Below are 18,503 nucleotides of genomic sequence, written 5' to 3' on the forward strand. Positions count from 1 at the left end.
GTATCTGTTTTTGAGTCTGGTGGTCCTGGTGTGGATGCTTGTAACCTCCTTCCTGATGGGAGTGGGACAAACAGTCCATAAGCAGGGTAGTTGTGATCCTTCATTATGTACATAGTCCAGTTCTCTTCAGCCCCTTCAGAAAGTAGAAGCGTTGATGAAGTTCCTTGATTGTGTAGGATGTGTCTGGGACCATGAGAGGTTGTGTGGGATGTGTACTCCCAGGCGGCTGAAATTGCTTGCAGTTCCCACCACTGTGCCGCTGATGAAAGAGGGTGTGTGGAGTAAGTTCTCTTGAAGTCGATAACCACCTCCTTTGTCTTGGTGACATTGAGGAAGATGTTATTTGCCTGGCACCAGGCCTTGAGCTCTTCCACCTTCTCTCTGTAAGCTGTCATGAATTTGACAATGCGATTACCCGGATGTTTGGGGATGCACTCACGTGTGAGCAGAGTTTACAGCAGTGGGCTCAGCACACCGCCGTGGGGAGGGGGGGAAGTTACATTGAGGATGATGGGGAGGGAGAAGCAGTTGTACATCCTGACTGTCTGAAGTCCATTGGTTAGGAAGTCCAACACCCAGTTGCACAATGGTGTATTTAGACTGAGGAGTAGGAATTTGTTCACTGAGATCTGTGTGACAATAGTGTTGAATGCTGATCTGAAATCCAGAAACAGCATTTTGATATAAATGTCCTTGTTTCCTAGGTATGTTAGGGCCAGGTGCACGACAGATGTTACTTTATCTGTCATAGAGCGGTTCTGATGGTGAGCATATTGGTGAGTGTCCAGTGTGGCAGGAATGGAGTTTTTGATATTTGCCATTACTGTACCAGCTGCTCAAAGCATCAGTGCCACCAGGCAGTAGTCATTTAGTTCGGAAGGTGCAGAGTTTTTAGTACAGGGATGATAGTGGCTGATTTGAACAATGTGGGAACAGTATGCTGGATAAGTGATGTTCGTAAAGACGTCAGTGAGCTGGTGTATACACCGTGAGAACTCAGCCTGTGTGTGTGTGTGTATATGTTATGAATAAAGATTTTGTTTGTATTAAAATGATGCCTGCTCTATTCAGTACTCCAAATCTCCTGAATCTCTAACAAAAAATAATATTTTTTAGAAAGTTCTTCATCATTTTTCAGGTTCTTCTATAATTTTATTTTTAATCTGCCCTCTCTATTGTATAAAATTTATTTCAAAATCTATTTATTTTGCACTCTAAAAATTTAGTTTAAAAATCAGCTTTGTCCTGGTTTACTTTGTATGAGAATTTTTCAGTTTGTGTTCTGCTCAGCTTCTCTTCTTGAACAGAAGGCTGCATCGCCAATGAAAAGTGGGGATAACCAAATACTTGAGGGCAGCTTTTGTCAAGGTCGGTGGTGAGCATCATTGCTTCACATTGGCTACAATCTTCAGAACAATATCATGGTACTTACTGTTAATGAGGGCTATTAAACCTATTGCTTTAAAGTATAATAACCATTTACAAGAATTGTCAATCTTATTCAGTTTGCGATTAAAGGATACACATTACAAGGTTCAAAGGTTCATTTATTATCAAAGTATACAACTCTGAAATTCTTCTTTTCCGGGTTGCCATGGAACCAAGGAAGAAAAGAAAGACAGCCTGATTGTCTACCCCCAAATCCTCCCTCCCCGCACAAAAAAGAACAAAAGCGGAACAGGCATATCAATCCCCAAATCCCTCCTTCCAAACAAAAGGCACTTTGGCACCACCCCCACACAAAAAACGAGAAAGATCAGGCAAAAGACACTACAAAAAAAACCTATAAGACCAAAAAAAAATCTATAGACCAAGTCCATGTCCAAAACGCGGAAAACCTGGGCAACACTCTCTGGGCACAGCAGCAGGCTCTCCCCTCTCCAGTAACATAGCAGAGTGATCCTTAGCGATCGAAAGGCAGGCAGCTGTGCTTACCTTTCCCATTGGCCTCGATGTTTCAATCTCCCTCGAAGCTTTAATCGGTGAAATGGAGTCAAACATCGGCTTGTGCCCCACCCTGCAGCCTGCCTGCCTTAAAGTTTGCACACACTGCTTCTGTCTCCCTGAATCCTCTCAGAGACTGCAGAGTGCTAAAGCACCCTAACAAACTCTAAACTTCTGCATTGGCCTCGATGTTTCAATCTCCCTTGTCGCTTTAAATGTTGAACAATGGAAGCTTTTATTGGATCACACCCCAGCCCGCAGCCTGCCTGCCACGAAGTTCACAAATGCTACCTCTGCTTCCTAGAATCCTCTTGGAGACTGCCGAGCTCTGGAACACCCAAACGATCTCCAAACAGCAAATCACAGGCTCCAACAGTTCACATTCAAGATGAAAAACAAATGAAAAAGACTTAAAAAAAATTAAATAAATAGTTTCATGATCTATCCTGAAGATGGTGACCAAAGGAGCGTTGTACACAGGCGCTATTTTGACTGGAAGTCAAGATATCATTATCTGAAACATGGATTTACTTTTGGCAGCAATACAGTGTTGATATATGTTTGAAAGATATTACCCACAGCAGTTAATTCAAGATCATGCACCAGCAGGTTTGTATTGAGTTCCATAAGTTTCTATTTTGGTTTCTTTTTCATCTCATAAGAAATCTTGACTGGTTCTTTATTTTTCTGTTGGTTCCAGCAGACAAAGAAATCTACAGTACCCAGTAGTTTTTGTGTTTTGTTGTTTTACATTGATTCACAGTGGATTTAATTTGGCTTTTTTACACTCATCAACAGAAAAGACTCTTTCGTGTCAAAGTGAGAACCAATTTCTACAAATTGGTCTAAACTTACTATAATTATTAAACACAAAATAATTGATTGCATAATTACTCAACCCCATCAAGTCAGTGTTTGGTAGATGCACCTTTGGCAGTAATTACAGCCTTGAGTCTGTGTGGATAAGTCTCTATCAGCTTTGCACAGCTGGACACTGCAATTTTGCACCATTCTTCTTTACAAAACTGCTCAAGCTCTGTCAGATTGTATGGGGATTGTGAGTGAACAGCCTTTTTCAAGTCCAGCCACAAATTCTCAATTGGATTGAGGTCTGGACTCTAACTTGGCACTCCAGGACATTAGCCTTGTTGTTTTTAAGCAATTTCTGTGTAGCTTTGGCTTTATGCTTGGGTTATTGTCTTGCAGGACAACAAATCTTCTCCCAAGTCACAGTTCTCTTGCAGACTGCATCAGGTTTTCCTCCTGGATTTCCCTGTATTTTGTTGCATTCATTTTACCCTCTACCTTCACAAGCCTTCCAGGGCCTGCTGCAATGAAACATCCCCACAGTATGATGCAGCCACCAGCATGCTTGACAGTAGGGATGGTTTGTCTTTGATGATGTGTGGTGTTTAGCTTATGCCAAACATAGCATATAGTCTGATGGCCAGAAAGCTGGATTTTGTTTCCATCAGACCATAGAACCTTCCTCCAACTGACTTCAGAGTCTCCCACATGCCTTCTGGCAAACTCTAACTGAGATTTCATGTGAGCTTTTTCAACAGTGGCTTTCTCTTTGCCACTCTCCCATAAAGCTGTGACTGGTGAAGCACCCAGGCAACAGTTGTTGAATGCGCAGTCTCCCATCTCAGCCACTGAAGCTTGTAACTCCTCCAGAGTTGTCATAGGTCTCTTGGTGGCCTCACTCACTAGTCCCCTTCTTGTACAGTCACTCAGTGTTTGAGGACAGCCTGCTCTAGGCGGATTTACAGCTGTGGGCATATTCTTTCCATTTTTTGATGATTGACTTAACTGTACTTCAAGGAATATTCAGTGACTTGGACGTTTTCTTGTATCCATCTCCTGACTTGTGCTTTTCAATAAACTTTTTACAGAGTTGCTTTTGTATTCATGGTGTAGTTTTGTCAGGATACTGACTTCACCAACAGTTGGATCTTCCATATACAGGTATATTTTACTACAATCAATTGAAACACCTTGACTGCACACGGGTGATCTGCAGTTAATTTAGATCACTTTGTAGAGATCTGTTTTCAGTTTGACATGAAAGAGTCTTTTTCTGTTGATCAGTGTCAAAAAAAGCCAAATTAAATCCACTGTGATTCAATGTTGTAAAACTTCCAAGGGGTGGGGTGAATACTTTTTATAGACACTGTATAAAGGGGTTCCTGAAAATCTTTCTATGGATCATGACAACCATTTAAATGTTATATTTCAGGATGTACCAATACACTAACAGTAAGTGCCTACACCTGCAACCACACTGAATTTTGTTTGTAAGCAGGAATAAATATTGCAACCGATCTAGCAAGTTCGCAAAAGATAACCAAATGAACACTCAAAGTAAATCTAAGTACACCCAGCAACCATTTTATTAGGTATGTTTATGGTCTTCTGCTGCTGTAGTCCATCCACTTCAAGGTTCAATGTGTTGTGTATTCAGAAATGCTCTTCTGCACATCACTGTGGTAATGCATGGTTACTTGAGGTACTACCACCTTCCTGGCAACTTGACCCAATCTGGCCACTCGTCTCTGACCTCTCTCATTAACAAGGCACTTTTTACACACAGAACTGCTGCCCACTGAATATATCTTGTTTTATGCACCATTCTCTGTAAACTCTAGATACCGCTGTGTGTGAAAATCCCAGAAGATCAGCAGTTTCTGAGATAGTCAGACCACCCCACCAGGCACCAATAAGCATTCTGCAGTCAAGGTCACATTTCTGCTGAATCTCTTGAGCACATCTGCATGCTTTATACATTGAGTTGCTGCCACTTTATTGACTGATTAGATATTTGCATTAACAAGCAGGTGTATCTAATAAAGTACCACAGAATGTATATGTACAATGTTAAACTTCTAATTGGTATAATGTTGAAATAATGTTAAACTTCTAATTGGTAGAGACATTTCACCTTGTTACATAAATAAAGGTTCTCAATGCATCATTTTTTTCTTTGTGACAATGTTTTTTTCTGAAATCGTAACCATATGTGCTATGTGCTGTTGGTGATATGCTTTGCACCTTGGCCCAGAGGAACACTGTTTTGTTTGGCTGTATTTGTGTATGGCTGTAATCTAATTAAACTTGAAATTGAAATTCTTCTTAGCAGTCCCTTGAGATTGAGAGTGACTTCCACTCCAGCTTGATGTGTCTAATAAAGCAATTGTGGCAGTCACAGTCTCTTCCATAGATAGGCTTGGAGGTGGCTAATGGAAGGTTGGGCAAATACGTAGTTATTCAAAGTTCAAAGTAAATTTATTGTCAAAGTATGTATATGCCATCATGTACATACTACCTGGAGGTTCATTTTCATGCTGGCAATTACAACAAAACAAAGAATACAATAGAGTCACTGAAAAACTACACACAAAATACCGACAAACAACCAATGTGTAAATGAAGACAAACAGTGTAAATAAAAACATGAATAAATACTATTGAGAACATGAGTTGTAGAGTTCTTCCATAGGTTGTAGAATCAGTTCAGAGCTGAGTGAAGTTGTTCATTTATGCAGGGGCTTCACTGAACAGATGCTTTTCTAAGTTTTTATTTGTAGAAGGAGATTACAGGTAAACAGGGAAAAGATATTCAGAAATAAAAAATACTAATTGTGAAAAGAGCATTGTTTTAGAATTTAAATTATTAGTCTCTGTTTCTGACTAATTTCTCCCTAATTTTCTCAAGTTGTTGAGGCTAAGCAAGTGAAACTGTCAAAAGTGGGACTAATAGATCTTTATTGACTCAGATTGTGAAACTAAGTTTGGTGCGAGGAATTTAAATACAATTCACCAGGGTCTTAGATAGCTGAATGACCTATTCCAATTCCTATGTTCCTAGAGTGAGAAACCAAGCAATAATTTCCTATGCAATACTTGATGTAATTTCATCATTTGATTTGTATGTTTCTTTCCCATAGATGAATGGCAATGGAAAACTGGTGCATCCTTCAGGTGCAACATATGAAGGAGAGTTTAAAGACAACACATTTCATGGTACAGGGATATACACATGGCCAAATAATTTAAAATATATTGGAAACTTCAATAAAAACAAGTAAGTTATTCTAAACATTCATGTATAATTTAGACTGTACTGTGTTTGAAGGACATAAACGTACACAGACGTATGCCGGGTTTACACCTCTAACTGAATGTACTTTATTCTCTCTCCAATGGTTGTACATTGTGTTCATTTCCCTACAGCACACTGTTCTACATTGAACAGGAAGCACATAGATTCTGTTGTTTAATTTAGTTACCCTTATCAGCAGTCAGCCTTTTTCATCTGAATTCTCTCTCTTATTTTAAAGTGATGAAAGTAGGTGATTTGTTAACACTCCCTTCTCCTGTGCTTTTTCTCTTTGATTGTCCTGGAGATTGATCTGCAACTCCTGGAGATTTCAGGACAATCCAAGAGTAATGACAACACCAACTGCACCTACTGATATATAAATAAGTTGAGAAATTAACTCGCAACCCATACTTTCTGCACCCAGCCTACTAGCAGCTAATATGCTGTCAAAGTACAGCTAAGGAAGGTTCCTAAAATTTAAAATGTATTGGAAATTTATTAAAAATATATGTTGATCATGTGGTCTTTCGGAACAAGTGCTGTTCTCTGTTAAGTTTTAGAATATATTATTTGGCATGCTAGCTTGGTGGTGAGTTTAAAAAAAATGAGGTTTTTGATTCCTAATACCAACTATCTTGCTGGCAAACATGCAGTTTCTGGTAAATAAAACTGACAACCTCAGAGCCGGGGTGCTGTATCAGGGGAACGTTAGGAACACGTGCGTCCTTTGTTGTACAGAATCTTGGTTAACCCCTTCCATGCCGGACGCAGCAATTGGAATGGACGGGTTCATAATACATCGTCAAGATCGGTCGGTCAAGCCTCTCAAAAGCAGAGATGTAGGTGTATGCCCCATGATCAACTTCTCGTGGTGTTGGTGACGCCCCAATATTGCTCATCAGATCTGGAATACCTTGCAATTACATGCCCCATGATCAACTTCTCGTGGTGTTGGTGATGCCCCAATATCGCTCATCAGACCTGGAATACCTTGCAATTAAATGCCGGCCATTTTACCTGCTGCAAGAGATTACAGCAATCATTTTGTTAGAGGTGTATATTCCACCTCAGGCTAATGTTAAATAGGCTCTGGATGAACTGAGAGATGTAATCAACAGGCATGAAACAGCACATCCTGATGCCTTCCCCATCATTTCAGGGGATTTTAACCAGGCGAGCTTGATAAAGTCACTAAATAATTATTATCGACAAATCACCTGTAGTACCAGAGGAAATAACACACTGGTCCACCGTTACACTAACTTCAGAGTGCCTAATTTGCTATTCCATGCCCACACTTTGGTAAGTCTGATCACCTGGCTGTATTTCTACTCCGTGAGTATAGGCAGAGACTGAAGACTGTAGCACCAGTAGTGAGGACCAAGAAGGTATGGGCCAGGGAAGCACAGGGGCGCTTACAGGACTGCTTTGAATCGGTGGACTGGACTGTATTCAGAGAGTCATCTTCATGTCTAGTTGAGGATGCCACAGTTGTCACCAACTTCATTAAAAACTGTGTTGATGAATGTGTACCTATGAAAACCTACTGTACATTCCCAAACCAAAAGCTGTGGATGAACCAGGAGGTTTGTGAGGGCTAAATCTGTGGCATTTAAGTCTAGCAACACAGGTCTGTATAAGAAAAAAAGGTATAACTTGCAGAAGGCTATTTGAAGAGCCAAGAAGCAATTCTGGGAGAGGATGGAGGCGACATTGGATGCGAGTCAGCTCTAGCAGGGTTTGCAGGATATCACTTCCTACAAATCAAAACCCAACACCATGAATGGCAGCAATGCTTCACCACCTGACGAGCTCAACACCTTTTATGCTTGCTTTGAAAAGGAGAATAAAACCACAGTTATGAGGACCCCTGCAGCATCCGATGACCCTGTGATCTCTGTTTCAGAGGCAAATGTCAGGCTGTCTTTCAAGAGGGTGAACCCTCACAAGGCAGCAAGGTAAGGCTCTGAAAATCTGTGCCAAACAACTGGCAGGAATATTCAAAGACATTTTCAATCTCTCACTGCTACAGTCGGAAGTTCCCAACTGCTTCAAAATGGCAACAATTATACCAGTGCCCAAGCAGAGTAGTGTGAGTTGCCTCAGCGACTATCGTCCAGTAGCAGTCATGTCTAAAGTGGTGAAATGCTTTAAGAGATTTGTCATGGCCAGAATTAACTCCTGCCTCAGCAAGGATCTGGACCCACTGCAATTTGCCTTTCACTACAATAGTTCTGCAGCAGACACAATCTCAATGGCTCTCCATGCAGCCTTGGATCACGCGGACAATGCAAATACCTATGTCAGGATATCTGTGACAATAGCTCAGTGTTTAACACCATCAATCCTACAGTCCTGATCGAAAAGCTACAGAACCTCGGCCTCTGTACTCTCTCTGCAACTGGATCCTTGACTTCCTAACTGGATGACCACAACCTGTGCGGATTGGAAATAACACCTCCATTTCGCTGATGATTAACACTGGCGCTTCACAGGGATGTGTCCTTAGCCCACTGCTCTACTCTCTCTACATCCATGACTGTGTGGCTAGGCATAACTCAAACATCATCTATAAATTTACTGATGATACAACCATTGTTGGAAGAACTTCAGATGGTGACGAAAGGGCATACAGGAGTGAGATATACCAGCTAGTTGAGTAGTGTCGCAGCACCAACCTTGCACTCAATGTCAGCAAGACCAAAGACGAGGGAACATTAACCAATCCTCAGAGGGATCAGAAGTGGAGAGAATGAGCAATTTCAAGTTCCTGGGTGTCAGTATCTCTGATGAGCTAACCTGGATGCAACATATTGATGCAGTTATAAAGGAGGCAACACAGCAGTTATATTTCAGTGGAGTTTGAGGAGATCAGTTTGTCAGCTGGAACACTCAAAATCTTCTACAGATGTACTGTGAAAAGCATTCTGACTGGCCACATCACTGAGGTAAGGGAGGCGGGCTACTGCACAATATCGAAATAATTTGCAGAAACTTGTAAAATTAGTCAGCTCTATCATGGGTACCAGTCTCCTTAGTATCCAAGACACCTTCAAGGAGCGGTGCCTCAGGAAGATGGCATCCGTCATTAAGGATCCCCATTGCTCAGGGCTTCCCTCTTCACACTATTACCATCAGGAAGGAGGTACAGAAGCCTGAAGGCAGACACTTGGCAATTCAGGAACAGCTTCTTCCCCTCTACCATCCAATTTCTAAATGACATTGAACCCATGAACATTACATCACTACTTTTTTTTTGGCACTACTTTTAACTTAACTATTTAATAGATATATATAAACTTAATGTAACTCAGTTTTTTCTCCATATTTTTTTAATCATGTATTTCATTGTGCTGCTGCCATAAAGTTTAACAAATTTCACGACATATGCCGGAGGTATTAAATGTGCTTCTGATTCTGGTTTGGGAATCACTGACTAAGCCTTCTACTGACAGTTTTGATGCAGCTAAGTAACTTGCCTCGCCATATGAGAGACTATTTAAAGAGCCACTCATGCTGGTGCTAGCCACTTGTGGTGACAAAGGATCTCGGCCTGAAACGTCTACTGTACCTGTTCCTATAAATGCTGCCTGGCCTGCTACGTTCACCAGCATTTTTTGTGTGTGTTATTTGTGGGTCAGATTTGATTCACAAGTGACTTCATCCAACAGTTTCATTGCTGCCTTTGTTTATACCAGATTTTCATGTACACATTTTAAAAAATAAAATTGTAATCCTTAAAAATTTTATTGTGCAATTTGACTCTCATTCTGTAGTTTAATTTGCCAGGCATTTAGATTCAGTTCCAATATTTAACTATTTAGTTGCTGAATCTGTAATCTTTTATTTGCAATCAATAAATTCCAATGATTGAGGGACATTAGTGAAGACTGCAATGTAACAATAGGTTAATTTCACTTCTTCTGACAGCTTTCCTGATGTCATTGATTACTTTTCCCTGGGATTCAGCCCATAATTGTGTGAATGAAGGGAGCCCCTGGCCCATGATAAGTGCTGGGCCATTGCTGCTAGGACAGAAACTGAAAATGAAAGAAATGCTCAGCAGGTCCGACTACCTCTGTGGGAAGAGAAGCAAATATGGTTCAGGTTGAATTCTGAGGAAGGTCAAATATTCTGGTTTCTATCCCCCCCCACCCCCTTTCCAGTCCTGATGAAGGGTCTCAGCCAAAACGTCGACTGTTCATTCCTCTCCATAGTTGCCGCCTGTCCTACTGAGTTCCTCCAGCACTTTGTGTGTGTGTGTGTGTGTGTGTGTTTTTACTCTAGATTTCCAGCATCTGGTGTGTGTGTGTTTAAGGTCAGAGGTTAGTTCTTTTGAAATGTTAGCAAAAACAGACATGAAGATAATTGAATATTGTGCTATCAAAATCCATCAAGTATCATTAACAGATTTACTCAGAGGCCACTTGATTTGGTACCTCCTGTACATAATAAAATGGGCACTGAGTGTATGTTCATGGTCTTCTGCTGCTGCAGCCCATCCACTTTGAGGTTTGACGTGTCGTGCATTCTTCTGCACACCACTGTTGTATTTGAGTTACTGTCGCCTTCCTGTCGGCTTGAACCAGTCTGGCTGTTTTCCTCTGACCTCTCTCATCAACAAGGTGTCTTTGCCCACAGAATTGGCACTCACAGGATATTTTTTCATTCCATGGTCAAAAATACTTAATCACAATTTTTCCCTATCCTGATGTTTGGTCTAAATAACAACTGGAACCTCTTGATTATATCTGCATGCTTTTATGCATTGAATAGCTGCCAAATGATTAGCTGATTAGATATTTGCATTAATGGGCAGGAATACCTAATAAAGTGGCCAATGAGTGTATATTAATGCAGCCGTGCTCTTAAGGTGCAGTGTAATCCTTGTGCTGTGTTTCTTTGCCGTCTTGGTCAGGTAATATGTTTCATTTGCCTAACTTGCGTGTATCGTACTATGACAATCCCAGAAAATGCTGCCTCAGCTGAATATCTTTCATTCCTGCTTTCACTCTGCAGATTGGAAGGAGAAGGCAAGTTCATTGACGCACAAGGCTATGAATGGATCGGGACATTTCACTGCAAAGCTGCACCAGGGCTGAAGTTGAAGCTGGATGTGTAATCCATGTCTGAAACATTGTTTTGCAGTCACGTTTCTGTGACCTTTTTAGACATCACTGAATGTTCTGGTAAAGTAAAAAATATCACTGTAGAAACTTATCCTTCTTTCAAATACTCCACAACATGCACATTTAATTTATTTTAAGTTATTTAATGGGATGGTTTTGTCTTAATGAAACAATAAAACAACATATTAATTAGAATATTCTGATTATTTGATCCAGATTCTACAGGAAGAACAACAGGCAGAATGATGCTGAAATATGGTGTTGTGTTAGCAGTGCTGTAAGATCATACAGTATACTGTACTATGACAGTCCAAGGACACACTGAGTGCAGTCATAATTTTATTGATCAAGTCTAGTGCAACAACAAAATCTAACTAAGAGGCAGTAGTGGTGTGATCTCTTGAGTCGAATATGATGTTCTTCTAAGGGACTAATCTGGGCTTTTAGGATGGATTCACTTAATGGAGAACGCCTGTGCGTGATTTTGTTTTACATCCGGAGGCTGATGCACAGGAACCCAAGGCATGGTCCTTGGCAGATCGAGGTCAGTGTCCAGTGGCGTGAATTGCAAGATAACTGAGGAGCCTTCACTGTTGCAGCCTTCTGATTCTAATTAAACCGAGACTCTGTTTGCTTTCTCAAGTATTAGTTATAGGTTTTGAGGAAGGACAGGAAGTTCAGATTTATGTATCACATGTACATGGAAACATAGAGTGAAATGTGTAAATTAACAAGCAACATACCCAAGGATGTACCGGGGGCAGCCTGCAAATGTCGTCACACATTCTGGCACCGACAATATTCAGCAGAACAATCCAAGCTGCAACAACAAGAAGAAGCTCCCTTCCTTTCCCACCTGTGTTATGTTTGTACATAATAAAGAACTTCAATCCCCAGTGTCTCAAGTGACATCGGGGAGTTGGTTGCATGCGCTCGGATTGAACTGAAACCCTTGCTGGAGTGATCTGTAAATAAATATGTGCCAGCATTTTTACTTCGGCTAAGTTTGGCTTTATTAAAGAACAAACATTACATGGTGTCAGAAGTCAGAGTGAGCTCGAAACACGGAGAGTAAATGTACTGCACGCAATTAAGAAAGCGACATTAAATTCCAACGGAGAGAAGCTACTGACCAGAGAGCACGTTGTGTCCTGAAGCTGCTGTTGTTGCCAAATTCACCAAAAGAGATTCCGGTGAGAGCCTGAAAATTCAGTCATGGATAAGTAAAGTCCTCCCACACCTGTGCAGTTTACTGGCAATCTAAATGATAATCGGAAACGCTTCAAACATCGATTCAATATATATTCAGCAGCTTGGGGCGGGGGGGGGTGGGTGGGTGAGCAGAGGAAAATTCAAAAGCACCTATTTTTCTACACGTAATTGGCAAAGATTCTTTGAACATCTATACAACACACATCAAAGTTGCTGGTGAACGCAGCAGGCCAAGCAGCATCTATAGGAAGAGGCGCAGTCGACGTTTCAGGCCGAGACCCTTCGTCAGGACTAACTGAAGGAAGAGTGAGTAAGGGATTTGAAAGCTGGAGGGGGAGGGGGAGATGCAAAATGATAGGAGAAGACAGGAGGGGGAGGGATAGAGCCGAGAGCTGGACAGGTGATAGGCAAAAGGGGATACGAGAAGATCATGGGACAGGAGGTCTGGGAAGAAAGACGGGGGGGGGGGTGACCCAGAGGATGGGCAAGAGGTATATTCAGAGGGACAGAGGGAGAAAAAGGAGAGTGAGAGAAAGAATGTGTGCATAAAAAAGAGTAACAGATGGGGTACGAGGGGGAGGTGGGGCCTAGCGGAAGTTAGAGAAGTCAATGTTCATGCCATCAGGTTGGAGGCTACCCATACGGAATATAAGGTGTTGTTCCTCCAACCTGAGTGTGGCTTCATCTTTACAGTAGAGGAGGCCGTGGATAGACATGTCAGAATGGGAATGGGATGTGGAATTAAAATGTGTGGCCACTGGGAGATCCTGCTTACTCTGGCAGACAGAGCGTAGATGTTCAGCAAAGCGGTCTCCCAGTCTGCGTCGGGTCTCACCAATATATAAAAGGCCACATCGGGAGCACCGGACGCAGTATATCACCCCAGTCGACTCACAGGTGAAGTGATGCCTCACCTGGAAGGACTGTTTGGGGCCCTGAATGGTGGTAAGGGAGGAAGTGTAAGGGCATGTGTAGCACTTGTTCCGCTTACACGGATAAGTGCCAGGAGGGAGATCAGTGGGGAGGGATGGGGGGGACGAATGGACAAGGGAGTTGTGTAGGGAGCGATCCCTGCGGAATGCAGAGAGAGGGGGGAGGGAAAGATGTGCTTAGTGGTGGGATCCCGTTGGAGGTGGCGGAAGTTACGGAGAAACATCTATAACAGATTTCAAATTGATGAGACAGCCTTGACATTGGACACTCTGATGACAACGTTTGAGGAGTATTTTGTCCCAAGTAAAAATACAGCATTTGAAAGTTCTTTTCCTGTGACCAGAAACAAGGTGTTGGCTTTGACCGATACTTCGCTGTGATTCACATACTGAGTAAGCCCTGTGAGTCTGGAGATTTGAGAGAGTCACTCGTCAGAAACAAAGTAGTTTGTGGAACTTCAAATAATGGACCTGGAGAAAGCAAACTCAGTGAGAAAGATTTAATGCTGGAAAAGGCTGAGGATATATGTAGGATGTAGGGCAGCAGAGACTGCACAAGCACAAGCTAAGGAGCTGTATAAGGCAGAAACAACAATGCAGGCTACAAAAATAGGGGCGGAGCACAAAAGACGAGAAAATCTGCAGACGTTGGAAACTCAAGCAACACACACAGGAAACTCAAGCAACACACACAAAATGCTGGTGGAACCGATGAAGGGTCTCGACCCGAAACGTGGACTGTACTTCTTCCTATAGATGCTGCCTGGCCTGCTGTGTTCCACCAGCATTTTGTGTGTGTTGCTTGAGCAAAGCAAAAAGGTAGGTTCAAACAGCAAATGTGGAGGTAGTCACATTTCAAGGACCTGTCCTGCTTTTGGAAAGTCCTGCAATAATCGTGGGAAGAAGAATCATTTTGCAAAGTACTACAAAGCCGGGACTACCAAGAGAAAGGTGCACATGTTGATGAGAAAATGAAGGAAGCATTTGTAGATTGTCTGCAGACTGTTGGTGCTGGCAAAACAGAATGGATTGTTCCAGTGACTGTGAATGAGACAGTAAAGAGCAAGATTCACCCAGTAAAGTTGAAAGTGACAGGATATACTGGAGAGAATGTTCCAGTAAAAGGGGGTTATGTAGTGACTTTCAAGCACAAGGGACAGCACCTAAAGGCACAGCTACTGATTGTAGAAAAGAGAGCACAGCCAAAATTAGGTCTGAATACATATGAAAAACTCAGCCTGGTGGAAAGAGTTTCTGTAGTGGCTTCACAGACCAAAGCTGACCACACAACACTCATGGAAGTGTATGCTGATGTCTTTGACGGGCTCAGATAACCTGAGAAACTCATAACAACAGTCATGACAGATCCAGAGAGGTTATGCAGGAGAAGCACAGGAACTTCACTTTCCATAGACATCCACACCAGCATGACTGTCAGGATGCCAGTGCCGAACAGAGTGATCACGATGAAGAAGTCACCAGTCCTGCATCCACAACATGCAGCTTTGATTCAAAATCTGTGGCTCATTGACTTCCAGTTACAGACTGGAAATCAGAAATATCTCCACAACCCTCTCCAAAGCTGATGAGGAAAAATAAAAAGGAAGATGGGGAGGCCACACAATTCCCAAGGTCAGAGCAACAGCGCCAGTCGAACACAAACCAACAGGAGGGGTTGTCTATGATACGCAGCCAACAGAGGGAGCTCAGTGAATTGAGACAGACTCAGTTGGAACTTGTGCAAAGACTCACTGATCACATGGATGAAGTCCATGCCTCCATTATGAGGGACATGGAGCGAATTATGGTCACACAGCAAGAACAAGAACAGAGGTGAACAGATAGGATCTTGGCAGAAGGATGTGAAAGAAAAGAACATGTTGATCAGAGTTCTCAAAATGACACTGATATTAACACAGCAAGTGAAAGCAATATATCTCTGGAGACAAATAGCAGAAGAAATATGGTCTAAGTTACTCTGATGTGGAATGATTGCTGGTGCCAGATGGGGTGATTTGAGTATCTCAGAAATTGCTGATCTCCAAACATCCAGTGAGCGGCAGTTCTGTGGGCAAAAATGCCTTGTTAGTGACAGAGGTCAGAGGAGAATGGCCAGACGGATTCAAACTGACAGGAAGGCGACAGTAACTCAAATAACCATGTGTGACAACAGTGATGTGCAGACAAACATTTCTGAATGCACAACATGCCAAACCTTGAAGTGGATGGGCTACAGCAGCAGAAGATCACGAACATACAATCAGTGACCACTTCATTAGGAACAGGAGGTACCTAAAAGATGGCCACCAAGAGTACTTTTGCCCAATTTTTTTTCTGAAGATCCTGCATCCATAATATTTCTGTTGTCCACAGTGATAGCATACCCCTTACATTATTCAACATAAATGTGTTCACGCATATTCTCCACAGAATGAGTGATCTCTCTATCATGTGCCCACCTTGTTCTTTTTCTCTTCTGCTGTTTGCTACTCTGGAGATAAAAATGCATGGGTACACAGGAGAGAAAATGAAACTCACGGATTTCCTTTTGACTCACGCTAACGGACATCAACCTTAATTCCGAATAGTCATTGCTGGCTGACAAAAGAAGAGATAAAGATTTGGAGATTTATGTGGAGGTTTCACAATCAACAAAGGCAGAATGGACATTTGGAAGTCTACAGAAGAAAATGGAACTGGAGTTGATTACAGAATTAGACTTGGGCTATGCTGTTGGGAATGAGAGCTGAGGGAGGGAATTAAAAACCATGTTCACTTTACTAATGATTACTTGGCCTTTGTCGATCCCTTTCATATTGTTTTACCCTTTGGTGACCTTTCCTATTACAATAGAATCCACTTTTTCAATTTTATTTTGAGGCACTTTCAGGAAACTCACTTTCAAGCTCACAATTCAATGAGATAGCCAGTAGCTCTGATCTTTGCATTTGGTTTTGAACAGAAGGTTATTCATATGTAATCAGGATATAGAAACAATCAAACATTTATTTTTCTACTGTTCATTTGGGAAACGTTTTTGAAATAATCATTATTCTGGCAGAATTTGTTGTTATAGGAACGTGGAAGGAATTTAGGAACCAGGAAACAAAACATTCAGCCGCTAGACTTGTTCCACCTTTGAATTAGATCTTGATTTAATCCCATTCTTCTGTTGTAATGCAGTAGGTAGGCCCCGGGTATGCCTGGCAGTGCCGGAGAGATTAAAATCAGATCTGTAAAGGAGACTAGCAATGGTGGAAAATGACGATCTGAGGATTGCAACATTGGAGAAAGTTACAGTGAAAGCGAGGAGCAGGAGTTGACATGAGGGACTGTCATCTTTGTGGTGATAAGATCCCAGAGTCACTCAAGCTGCGGGGTGTATTGGTTCTCCCCAAGAAGACTACTAGTCAGTTGTCTTCCAGAAGTCACACCAGGATTTACAGTTACTTTATAGCAAGGGGATTATGGAAAAATTACCGTAACCTCTCCATGAAAGTTAGTTTGATGATCATGGTATGGACAGCAATCTATGTTGCTGGTTATAATAGAGGTTGAAGAAAGAACATGAGACAATTCAGAAGCTTGGTTAATGCATGCAGTGGATATATGTGCACATGTGGAAAAACCTGTAGTGTGGAAAGGCGAAACACCCTGATGTGAAGTTAATAGAGCTGTAAGATTTTTAGAAATACAAAAACCCAGGGATTTGCAAGCATGGCTAACTGCCAGCAGGAACTGAGCAATGTATAACAAAAGTAAGTAGAGTTCCTGCCTCAACAGCTCCAGGATCTACATATAAAACTGCCTTCAACTGCTGTCTATGTGGAGTTTTCACATTCTCCCCATGCCTGCATGGGTTTTCTCCTACATCCCAGAGAAGCGGTAGCAGATTAAATGTCTATTGTAAAGTACTCCTTCGTGTAGATCAATTGCAAAAGCAATCAAAATTGGACTGGATGGGCAAGTGTGAGATAGAATAAATTCCAGGGGTTCAGGAAGTAAGGAGAGAGGAAATGGAATTAATGGGATTGCTCTCCTGGAGCAGGGGGTCAGTGGACCTGAGGGCTTCCTTTTGACTTGTTACAAGTGCAACATGTTCAAGATAAGACATCCTCTTCACTGTAGGACAGCAAGAAAGCAAATCCTGAGGAAAGTGTGCATGTTGAGTGTAACTGAGTCAATCATGGGTGGAAGGGAATCATCAGGAAACAGACCACGGGAGCTGGAGATAACAGATCAGGATCAGATGTTGTGCAGTCATGTATGGTCTTTGATGAGCTTAGTCTGGATATAGCGGGGACAGTGATTTTTCTTTTTCTAAATGATAAACACGTTCTATTTATGATCATGTAATGTTCAAATGGCCTTCAATAAATGGCAGAGTTGTTATAATTGGAAGTGCATTGTATAAACATTGATATTATTACATACTGTTGAATTTATATTCTTGTCACATAGTGCATCAAGATAGGCTCTATGGCCCACGACATTGTGCCATTCTTTTACCCTGTCTAAGATTAATCTAACCCAGTACTTCCCAAACATTTTTTGGGTTACTGCTCCTTTGGCTCCCAGACCACATCCCTGGCACCTCTCTCTCCCTTTTTGGACATTACATAAAATCTATAAAGAATTTTGATTTACAATGCACAGTGTAAGAAATTAGGAACTGCAAGTTCAAAGTGGTGATAAATAATTGCAAAAAATTATTCAAATCTATTTAAAGCTACAAATAAAATTATTTATTTGATTAATTATAATAACAACAATTTTCATCAACTATTTCCGAGCATACATTAGTAGTCAAACTATTCACTAATTCATTGCTTTTTCACCTTTCACTGAGGTGGGTGGGCTTGGTGCAGTGATATTAGGTTTCTCAACATCAGACTGAATGTTGTTCAGAAGGAGTCTCAAATTCCCACATTCAATAATTTGCAGACTGTTTCATTGGAGTGAAAAAAGTTGGGTGACTGCACTGAAACTGTGCTCCACTAAATATGATATTGGAAAGGCAATAAAAACTGTTCTGCTGAAGGGTTTTGGCCCAAAACATCAATTGTACTCTTTTCCAGAGATGCTGCCTGGCCTGCTGAGTTCCTCTAGCATTTTGAGTGTATTTTTTTTTGTAAATAGTTAATTGTTAAAATTTTGCTCCTAAAAAGACCAAAAATTTTTGGA

General features: G+C 41.6%; 1 protein-coding gene across 3 annotated transcripts in view; it reads left to right on the forward strand.

Annotated features, from left to right (window-relative positions):
- The window catches only part of morn2 (MORN repeat containing 2), a 40,576-nt gene extending 28,556 nt beyond the window's left edge, over positions 1 to 12,020 (forward strand). For 2 of the 3 annotated variants that reach the window (XM_063056360.1, XM_063056361.1), the window contains exons 5-6: positions 5,892 to 6,028; positions 11,066 to 11,348. In XM_063056360.1, the coding sequence (XP_062912430.1) occupies positions 5,892 to 6,028; positions 11,066 to 11,168 (240 nt within the window). In that variant the 3' untranslated portion in view covers positions 11,169 to 11,348. Of the gene's footprint in view, positions 1 to 5,891; positions 6,029 to 11,065; positions 11,349 to 11,391 lie in introns of those variants that run through there. The other variant, XR_010018979.1, reaches the window with a different exon arrangement.
- Positions 12,021 to 18,503: the final 6,483 nt, after the last annotated feature.

Source organism: Mobula hypostoma, chromosome 8, assembly GCF_963921235.1.
Source record: "Mobula hypostoma chromosome 8, sMobHyp1.1, whole genome shotgun sequence".
NCBI lineage: Eukaryota > Metazoa > Chordata > Chondrichthyes > Myliobatiformes > Myliobatidae > Mobula > Mobula hypostoma.